The 10,995-nt window shown below is 34.9% G+C and overlaps 1 protein-coding gene across 1 annotated transcript; it reads left to right on the top strand.

The window, feature by feature from the left end:
* Positions 1 to 1,655: 1,655 nt before the first annotated feature.
* Positions 1,656 to 4,589, top strand: zgc:153044 (uncharacterized protein LOC751678 homolog). The gene is made up of 2 exons (XM_051108870.1): positions 1,656 to 1,713; positions 3,909 to 4,589. Exon 2 carries the CDS (start codon positions 3,921 to 3,923, stop codon positions 4,458 to 4,460), a length of 540 nt encoding a protein of 179 aa, XP_050964827.1. The 5' UTR covers positions 1,656 to 1,713; positions 3,909 to 3,920; the 3' UTR covers positions 4,461 to 4,589.
* The last annotated feature ends 6,406 nt before the right edge of the window (positions 4,590 to 10,995 follow it).

Raw genomic sequence — 10,995 nt, 5'->3', positions numbered from 1 at the left:
TAGACAACAATATCTCCGATTGAGCGATTGAGGTGTTGTGCTGCTGGATGTAATAATGAGCATAGTGGTCGTCATTTACTCCCGACATCTGAGCCGCTGAAGATGCAGTGGATTACGTTTGTTTGTGAAGGGAATGCGCCTCCCGATCTACATATATCCGTCTATGTTCACGCAAATCATTCGCAGAAGTGAGTATAAGCGTTTTTTTTTAATGAATCTCTGCGATCGCCTTTCCTAATAAGGTGCGAGTTAGCAAGTTTCGTGGCTAAAGTAAACAATCTCTCAGAGCAGCAGGTCACTCCACAGAGAGAAGAGAGGGGCGGGGCGAGCAGAGCTCAAGGTAAAAAAGGGTGTTGTTTTACACAACCATTGAGAATTTTTAACCAAAGTATATTATAGACTTTTCATTAAGACCCTAAAGAATCATATCAACTTGTGGAAAATGGGCATCCGATGACCCCTTCAAAAAATGTATAAGTACATGATATAAGTATGATGTTTAGTGTCTCAGTACATTTAAGTGGCCTTTTATGTCATTAATTTCACTACAAGTGCTCTCTTTCTTAGAGTATAAGCATGGATCATATGAATTTTCACCTCTTTGCCTGAGGTGTCAGTCTCACTCATTTAGATTTCCATCCTAATCTCACTGTCAGTCTCATTATCAATATTTTCCCAAACCAGCAGCTGCTTCTTCTTCCATGAACATGTTTTTGGTCACAATTGCAATGCAGAACCAAACACTGAATTGTATTTTGCATATTAGTCCTTATTAGTTTCATTTGTCTGCATTTGATGTTTAAGCACTTCTTTGTTAACTGTAGCTCTGCTCATGTACTGTGTCATTCGTTATTCAATTCAATTCAATTCAAATTTATTTGTATAGCGCTTTTCACGATGCATATCGTTGCAAAGCGACTTTACACTAAATTAAAGTTTTTACAATATATTTAGCTTACTAGTGTTGACTATGTCAAGTTGATGTACATATGGCAGAGATGTATGGTAAAGATCAACTGATGTAATCAAACAGACAAAAAACACCATAAATTAGTAGCAAAATTTGGTAGTGCTGTATGTTGTTTCAGGGTTGGCATTAATGCAACAGTAAAAGAGAGTGCAGAACAACAAAGCTGACAAAGTGTCTGTGTGTTGCATGTGTTTCAGTGAGTTGAATATATGCATGTGTATGACTACAACAGACTTTACATTTCAGATATTTACATATAAGTAAACAAATGATGTTTACAGAAATGCAACAGTGTCTTGTTTTCCATTTATTTAATCAGTGAAAATACACATTTATTAACATAATGCTGATGTAAATTGCACCAGATGTGGCTAAAATAATTAATTTTCCGCAGTCCCTTCCTGGGCAGGATTAAAAAAAAAATAAAGTAGGGTACCCATAACAATTTCTGTAATCTTCAAAGACAAGAGGAAGGAAAATAATAATAATAATAATAATAATAATAATAATAATAATAATAAAAGCAAACAACCAGGTCTTGATCTGAAAGCAAATGTTTTGCCACACTGGGATGTTGTACAAGCCATGTGGTTTATAGATAAATAAATAGCGCTCAGTTTATTTGACAATTTCGTTTTTGGAGTTTAAAATTCTCAATATCAACGGTAGGTGGCGATGTGCGCTTACAGCTTCCGCGCCGCATCGAGTAGAAGAAGAGTTCAGTCTCTGAGAGCTGCCCGCAGGTGAGTGATCGTATTTTTACTCATATTTTCACACTTTTTGCAGTTAAAGCAAAGTAATAAAGCTTGTCAGTAAATTGAAGATATATACTTTATGGTGCAGCGTATACTGTCGATAAATACACTGGCTTCCGTCACAGTTTTTAGATGATACACAGTTGTGAAGCGTTTGCCAAGACATTTTACAATTATTGAAGCTCTGTGTGCTGTACACACCAAAACCTGTCTGTCTGTCTGTTATCACTGTCCAGGGGTGGTAGTAACTGATTACATGTAATCTGGATTGAGTAATCGGATTACAAAAATTACGTGCTTGTAATTATATTACATGTTAAAACACTAGTAATCAGACTTAAGTGACTTGATTACATGATTACAAATTATTCACAGAAAAGCAATAAATTATTTATAATTTAGTGATTCTCCATAATTCTTTTTCATCTTCAAAATTCCCTTTCTAAAATATTTTAGAGCTTGTTCAGAAAGACTTTCAGTTTTGTGGGCGTTCACACAAAGACCTGTCAGTACTCAGGTGGCTGTAATTACACACAAAACTGAGAGGCCACACAACACTGACCACTGGATTTATAAAAGTTTTTTACATTTTAAGAAGTGCTTTTAATGAATACATATGTCTTAGGAAGGCTTTTGTTTTTCAGACACATTACATTTGTGTAAGAAAAATATCCATATAAACCATAATCTCTAGCTTCCGCTAACTGTCATGCATGCATTCGTGAGAGAGTTGTGTGTGACAAACGTGGAAGCAAAAATGAGAGCAAAACAAATCACCAGTTACAAATTAGATTTGTAATGAAAAATGTCTGAGGATTTTGAGATGAGCCAAGAGGCTCATCTTTTCCTTTGCTGTAAAAACTGGGTTCTCGTCAGACTAGTATATTCTCACCGTAGTTTATGCTTCATCCTACATCATCCGCTGAAATGCCAATTTCTCGTGAGCGCACATACAACAGTTAGCAGAAGCTAGAGATTACGGTTTATGACGTTTTAAATATGGATATTTTTCTTACACAAACGCATCGATTTGCTTCAGAAGGCCTTTGTTAACCCCTGGAGCAGTGTGGAGCACTTTTTAATCATGGATGGACATGCTTTATTGGATTTAAAAATCTCAACAGCCATTATAAAGCTGGGAGAAGCCAGGACATTTTTTTTAATATAACTTAGATTGTATTAATCTGAAAGAAGAAAGTCACATACACCTAGGATGGCTTTAAATCAAAGGGTAATTTTCATTTCTGGGTGATCTATCCCTTTAAATAAACTAGTTGAATTTATTTAACGCTTTTTAAGCAAAACAGTTCACAAAGACAGCTGTCTTTTTAAATTCTAAAACAGAAATATACGGTGTATGTTTAAAATGAACACAGACATTATTGTGACACCTCTATAAAAAAGTAATAGATTTAAAATGTATTTATGTATGCAAAACTTCATGTTAATTCTTATTTACACGTAATGCAGGGATTGCCAAACTTTTTTGCCAAACCCCTTTTACTTCATACATCTATTTACCCCTGACATTTTAAGGTGATGTACTAAAATAATTAAGTAACACTTTTGCATATTCATGTTTCTCTGACTCTGGTTAATGGTCACATTACATGCAAAGAAATAAAATAATTCATCTTTTTTAGTGTTTTATTTTGATTGTTGCTCTATTACATTTTTTATTTTAATTTTTATGATTTAATTAATTATTAGATTGTCAACTCCTTACAGTCCTTCACAAACCCCACACTGGGAAACCTTGATGTTATGTAATGTTGTGCACTTCTTGTTGTTAATAACAACAAATGGAATATATTTTCAATCTATTTCTATTTTTATATCAACATACGATTTAGTACATTATCCTAAATCGATGTGATAAAGACGTTAGGTCAAAAGTAATTAAAAAATAATCAGAAGTAGTCTGATTACATTACCTAAAACAAGTAAAGTGATGGATTATGTTACTGACTTTAATTTTTGTCATGTAATTTTGGAAACAAGAACAGACTACAATTTGCAAGTAACCTACCCAGCACTGTCAGTATCTGTCTGTCTGTCTTCAAACATCAAGCTATTGAATATGCTATAATCGTTTAAGCAAGCCAGTATTAGAGTTTGTCTTGACAAATTATGATTTTTTAGTTGTGATGTTTGCAATATTAACATTTTCACTTTTTTCCTAGGTATTCATTACCATGCCCGGAAAAGCAGGTGGGCTCGGCGGCTTCGCTCAGGTAACGGACTGTTTATACGTCGGCAACAGCAAAACAGCAAACGATTCTTCCGTCATGCGGTCTCTCAGCATCACATGCATTATTAACGCAACTCAGGACGCAAGCAACACCAACATTCCCTCTATTGATTACTTGCACGTTCCCGTCACTGATGATCCTGAATCCAAACTCTGTGACTATTTTGACGTGGTTGCTGATAAGATACAGCGTGTTAGTGATGATCACGGCCATGTGCTGCTGCACTGTAACGCAGGCGTCAGTCGCTCTGCCACGCTGTGTCTGGCCTACCTGATGAAACACCGCCGTCTGACGCTAGCGGAGGCGCACGTGATGCTCAAATCACACAGACCCATAGTGAGACCGAACAGCGGCTTCTGGAGGCAGCTGATCGAGTACGAGCACAAATTACATGGCAAAAATACAGTCAGTATGATAAACTCACCTGTCGGACTCATTCCAGATTTGTATGAGAGAGAAACAAGAGGCTTGATTCCACTTTAGGAAATGAAGTAGTTGATCTTCAAGTGTCCTTTTATTTCATTCATATTTGAATGATTTTTGTACAGTATATTTTTTTTTATCTGACTTGATTTTTCTTTATAATAAAATTGTTGATGTTGTGCAATAAAACGCCACAAGATGGCAGAAGATTTCTTAGTAGGGCACATGTAGATTGAGCTCCTGTGGCCTCCAATAATATTTTTACACTTAACCTTCGATTAAAAATAAAGGAATAATTAAAAATAAATAAAATGAGCTAAAAATCACATTCATGATATACAAGATGTAGATGAGTTTTCACAGGAAGAATGGATGTGGATAACAGAGTCATATTTTTGGCCAGATGCATTGGTTTGCAGTGCTACATTTCTCCAAATTTGACGAAGAAACAAACTCATCTACATCTTGGATGGCCTGAGGGAGAGTGAATTTAAAGTGAATGTTAATCCCATAATTATAATAATATCCCATTATAATTGCATTGATGGGATAGTTCACCTAAAAATGAAAATTACACAGTGATATAGTCATTCTCAAGCCATCCTTACAGTATGTGTATATGACTTTCTTCTTTCAGATTAATACAATCACAGTCATATTTAAAAATGTCCTGGCTTTTCAAAGGTTTATAATGGCAGTGAATGGCTGTTGAGATTTTGGAGTCCAATAAAGTGCACCCATACATCATAAAAAGAACTCCACATGGCTCCAGGACGTTAATAACGGCCTTCTGATGCATATTGGTACATTTGTGTAAGAAAAATATCCATATAAACCATAATCTCTAGCTTCCGCTAACTGTCATGCATGCATTCGTGAGAGAGTTGTGTGTGACAAACGTGGAAGCAAAAATGAGAGCAAAACAAATCACCAGTTACAAATTAGATTTGTAATGAAAAATGTCTGAGGATTTTGAGATGAGCCAAGAGGCTCATCTTTTCCTTTGCTGTAAAAACTGGGTTCTCGTCAGACTAGTATATTCTCACCGTAGTTTATGCTTCATCCTACATCATCCGCTGAAATGCCAATTTCTCGTGAGCGCACATACAACAGTTAGCAGAAGCTAGAGATTACGGTTTATGACGTTTTAAATATGGATATTTTTCTTACACAAACGCATCGATTTGCTTCAGAAGGCCTTTGTTAACCCCTGGAGCAGTGTGGAGCACTTTTTAATCATGGATGGACATGCTTTATTGGATTTAAAAATCTCAACAGCCATTATAAAGCTGGGAGAAGCCAGGACATTTTTTTTAATATAACTTAGATTGTATTAATCTGAAAGAAGAAAGTCACATACACCTAGGATGGCTTTAAATCAAAGGGTAATTTTCATTTCTGGGTGATCTATCCCTTTAAATAAACTAGTTGAATTTATTTAACGCTTTTTAAGCAAAACAGTTCACAAAGACAGCTGTCTTTTTAAATTCTAAAACAGAAATATACGGTGTATGTTTAAAATGAACACAGACATTATTGTGACACCTCTATAAAAAAGTAATAGATTTAAAATGTATTTATTTTATGCTAAGTATAGTTCAACTCTGAACTAGGACTGTCAGTCGATTAAAATTTTTACATTACATTAAAATTACATTATGTGTTGATTAATTAATCTAATTAATTGGAAAATCAATTTGACTGTGAAAATACCCACAAAAGATTATTTAAAGCTATTTTTGTGTTAAATGACAAAGTATCAATTAGACATTACAAATTGTAGCTTTAGAAAGATATTTTGATTCAACATAAAGCTTATTACACTCAAACATTTAGGCTGCAACGGCCTAACGTAAACTATGAAACATGAAAAAGATCATTTGAGATGAATTTATTAATTTTTGTTCATATGATGAAAGTCATGGTAAGTAAAACAGCTTTGTTACCAACAGTCTTCAAAATACTTTATTTTATGTTCCACAAAAGAAAGGTATGAAATGTAAATGATGACAGAAATTATAATTTTTTTTATTATTTCTATTATTTTATTTTATTTTATTTAGTTTTTTAGTTCAGTTTAGTTGAGATTTGTTTAGTTTTGTTTTGTTTTAATGAAATGATACTTTAATAAAGAACTAAATCTGCCAGCAGGTGGCAGTAAATGTCTTTATGAGTCATTCACACAGTCGATTCGATTTATTCAAAGGGTTGATTCATTCAGGAAAGAAGTAAATGGCTCTCGTTATGAATGGCTCTCTGAATCATTGATTTACAAGATTCGTTCCAAACGTGGATTCATTCAGAAACTAAATATCTCTGTGTTGCTCAGAGATGCTCAACAATTCTGCTATGGCTTCAAAGGTAATATGTTCTGTGTAAAATTGAGCAAAAACACAGAATGTGTAAAATATAACACAATAGTTTCAGACAAAATCAGCAGTGGCGTCATATTGCTCTTGCTGCCTGTGTGATATCGTGTGATACGTGATATATATGGGACAAAACACATACGGGAGCTCTTTTTTTTGCACCAATATCTTGAATTTTAGGGCATAACTGCATTTGTGGAGTTGTTGCCCTGCATCATATTTGTCAACAGTCAACTGTATGAAATGATCGACAGGTCTGGGGGCGGGGCCAGTGCATTAACTGCATTAAAATATTTTAATCACATTATTTTTTCATAATTAATTAATTAAGTTAATGCGTTAAACTGACAGCCCTACTATTAACTGACATATGGCCTAAAATAGGCCTAAAATATGTTTTAATGTCACTATGATGAGGATTGTATGATCTTTAAATAATATCGGTCTTTAAATGCAAGATATTTAAAGTGTACCTAAAGCATACTTGCAGTAGTTCCACAAGTACATAACTGGTTGTTCCAGTTTAGCAGACTTTATGGCCTGGTTTCACAGTCAGGATAAGATCATAGTTCAATTAGGACATTTAAGTAATTTTTATAAATTAAAATCATTACTGGTGTGTGTCATGAAACAAAACAAAGGCACTGATGTATTTTAAGATCAGTCAGTGCAAGTTTCTTTACCCTGTAATGTGTTACCCTGCTGCCTTAAAATTTTAAGTTCAGTCAACTAAAATAAGTTTTGTCAACTTGAAATGTTAAGTTGTACTAAGTAACAACTTAGATATTTGTGTTTGCTAAACTTAACAGATGGGTAAGTAACCCAGCTGCCTTAAAATTTTAAGTTGATTCAACTCAAATACCTAAGTTGTCACTTAGTATAATTTAACATTTCAAGTTGAAAAAACTTTTTTTTGAGTTGACTGAGCTTAAAATTTTAAGGCAGCCAGGTTACACATTATTTTAAGTTGACTCAACAAATTGTTTTTTTACAGTGTAGATGAAAATAGTCTTTATTAGATTCACAAGGATAAATCCATAACAGAAGGCAGGCAGGAAACACACATAGAGACAAAGTAGACCGGACAAGGGAATACAGGACTGAACACATCGTAAACACATAGGCTAATGTAGTTAACAAGACACACCTGAACCAAATGACACAATCAACAAAGACAGAAACCAAAGCCAATAGAAGGCAAGCCTGCAACCATTAGCTGAAAAAGCATAACGGCTAAAGCTAATGCTTCCGGTCTGGCAGTATGTTGGAAAAGAGACCAGAGGCCGAATGGATGTCAATGGAGGAGAGGCTTCACTACACCGAATAAACAGCTTTTTAGAGGAAACGGCTTATCATTTAATGAATCGACAGCATATCTGCTAATCTTCAACATGTTTTACACTAAACAATACTTCTGGATGGAACTATCTTTGGAGTTTACCACTGTAAAGTCACTGACTTTTAGTGACAGGTGAGATTCAGCTTACAGCACTTCCCATTCAAACTAAATAAACGGTGATTGCGTGTTGCACAACTCTGACTGAAATTCAGTGACATCAAGGCTGTGATGTTATTGGTTATTAAGGGACATGTGATCCAAGTTAGCCGTTACGCTTTCTCCAGTAGTAAGTAATACAGACCCTCTCATCTCACTATAGTAAGACAATCTCTACAGAAACTAGGTCACACAGAGCACATGGAGAATGAAAACACAACAAAAACCATCCATGGGTGTGACACTAGCGTCTGGTTCAGTATTTTTGTTGGCCTATACAACGGCATTCAGATATTTTAGTTTGGCCTAAGTGTTCAAATACTTCTGGGCCAGAGTATTACGAAAGATTGTTGTGGTTTAAACAAGAATGTCTTTATTACCAACAATATCCTTCAGAGAACTTCTTTGTTAAGTCCTGAGAGGCAAATGCCCACAATGAGAAAATAAATAAATAAATAAAAAACAATAAAAAATTTGGTCTGTCTACTCCAAGTGTGTATTGCATTGGAAGTGCAAATAATCTTTGGATGTAAAAGCATGATTCCTAACTCCAAACAATATTCAGTCAGTACTGGCTTTCAAGGAACATTCAGTTTGCAGAAAAGAATGATTTACTTGTAGCACATTTGAACATGTTCATCTTAAATCAACATGGTGCAATATTTGAATATACTGTAAAATATAATTGATTGCTGTGATCAAAGCTGAATTTTCAGCGTCATTACTTCAGTCTTTAGTCTCACATGATCCTTCAGAAATCATTCTAACATACTCATACATTGTCTTATCAGCTACGTGCTGTTCTCATCAGGTGCATGTGAATGAGGACAGTTTTGAAGTTAATAAGTACAACTACATGTCCTTTGCAATGGAGACCTACATTAATAGGAGAAATAAAAGTTTATGTATATATGAAGAGTTCAGATGCAAAACCAGCTAAATCAATCTGACGTCATTCTTTAAAAAAAAGCATTTTTATCAGGCTCAGATGTATAGGTTTCTATGTAAGTACTGGTACTTCTGATTGGGCTGAGGCTGGAATTTAGCGAGTTTGAAGTAAAAGTATTTGTTATTTAAATAAAGTTATTTCTATCTTTTGCTGTAGTGTGTCAGTAGGAAACATCAGTTTACATTTCCAAACATTCTGTTTGCCATTAATTGTAATAATCTAGTGAGATTTTGTTTGCACAAGGAGTCTGACAACAGCCAGTGCTCCACACTGATCTGATCTCATCATCGTCCAGTCTGTCTCTGGAATGACATGAAGACACAGAAAAACTGAAACAGACTAAATCCAGAAGAACTGTTTCAACTTCTCCAAGATGTTTCAAGTAACCTACCTGCAAAGCTACCTGAAAAACTCTGTACAAGTGCACATAGGGCAAAAGCTACTTTAAATGCAAAAGATGGTCACATCAAATGCTGATTTATTTTAGTTTAGAAGTTCATTGATAAAGAAAATCTATTTATGACAGTGTTTTTGACAGCATCCTCATTTTATGTGCCTAACTGTCTAAAAATTTTAACAGTACTGTAGCTTTGTAGGTGTAGGTCTCTTAAAGCATCTTGGAGATGTTGCCACAGTTCTTCTGGATTTAGTCTGTCTCTATTTTTTCTGTTTCTTATGACAGACTGTATTGAATGATGGAGAGATCAGATCTCTGTTTGCACAAGGAGTCTGACAACAGCCTGTGCTCCACACAAAAATCTCACTGGATTATTACAATTAATGGCAAAATGAATGTTTATTTCTTACTGACACACTACAGCAGCAGACTGACTTTAACTGACTTTAAACCATTTTTAGCTGATGAAAATACTAGTGGCCTAAGACTTTTGCACAGTACTGTATTTATAGCAGCATTTTCACAGAGACACATGTTTGAAACTCACGCACCCTGTCAGTGAATATTTGATATGTGGCAATAGTGCAACAGGCATGAAGATTGTTTCCTTGTTTAAGGTTTTTTATTTTTTAAGCTTATGTGGTCACGTGCTCCGGGCATTGTTCAAATATTCCATACCTGCACTGGAAATGTCAGAAAATCCAGCCTGTGAGGCTGTCAGGGGTTTCCCTTGTTCCTGAATCTATGAATATCAAGTCAACACAGTACTTTTCTATTGTCTTCTTTCCTAGGGGTCAAACACACACACACATGCACACAAATGAAAGTTATGCAGTGAAAGTCCTTTAATTGTTTGGCATTGTTTTGGGGTGCTAAAAGATATGATTCCATATCAGATTTAACATGAAATATAATATAACTGACCTCACAAAGAGACCTGTGCATTTCATGAGTTTAACTGCAAATCTTCAGACAGTGATACCTGCAATAGTAAAGATAGCATTCGTTTCTTTCCATGCAGTACATTTCAGTTTATTGTTCATACTGCTACTTTCAGCTCCCAGATTCTACAGTTATGCCTGAAAGTGACAGCAGGTTTGGTTAGCTGTGTATCGTGACACTGATTTCAGTAGAAACTAAAAAGGGAAGAGAGAAAAGGGGGTTTTATATTGCTATTTTATACAAAGTCATCTGTTTTCATTTCGAAACATCACAATAGTACCACTCTGCCTGAGGCCAAATAAAGCCGCTGTCTGTAACATCTTTATCCTTTGTATTATTTTGTTTGATTTGTCAAAAATCAACAATAAAAGGAACATTAAAGTGAAAAAAAAGAACTGAAATACAGACTTAATCTCCATGTTACCTCCAAACCCAAGTTATCT

Source organism: Labeo rohita, chromosome 5, assembly GCF_022985175.1.
Source record: "Labeo rohita strain BAU-BD-2019 chromosome 5, IGBB_LRoh.1.0, whole genome shotgun sequence".
NCBI lineage: Eukaryota > Metazoa > Chordata > Actinopteri > Cypriniformes > Cyprinidae > Labeo > Labeo rohita.
This window is presented reverse-complemented; position numbering and strand designations above follow the sequence as displayed.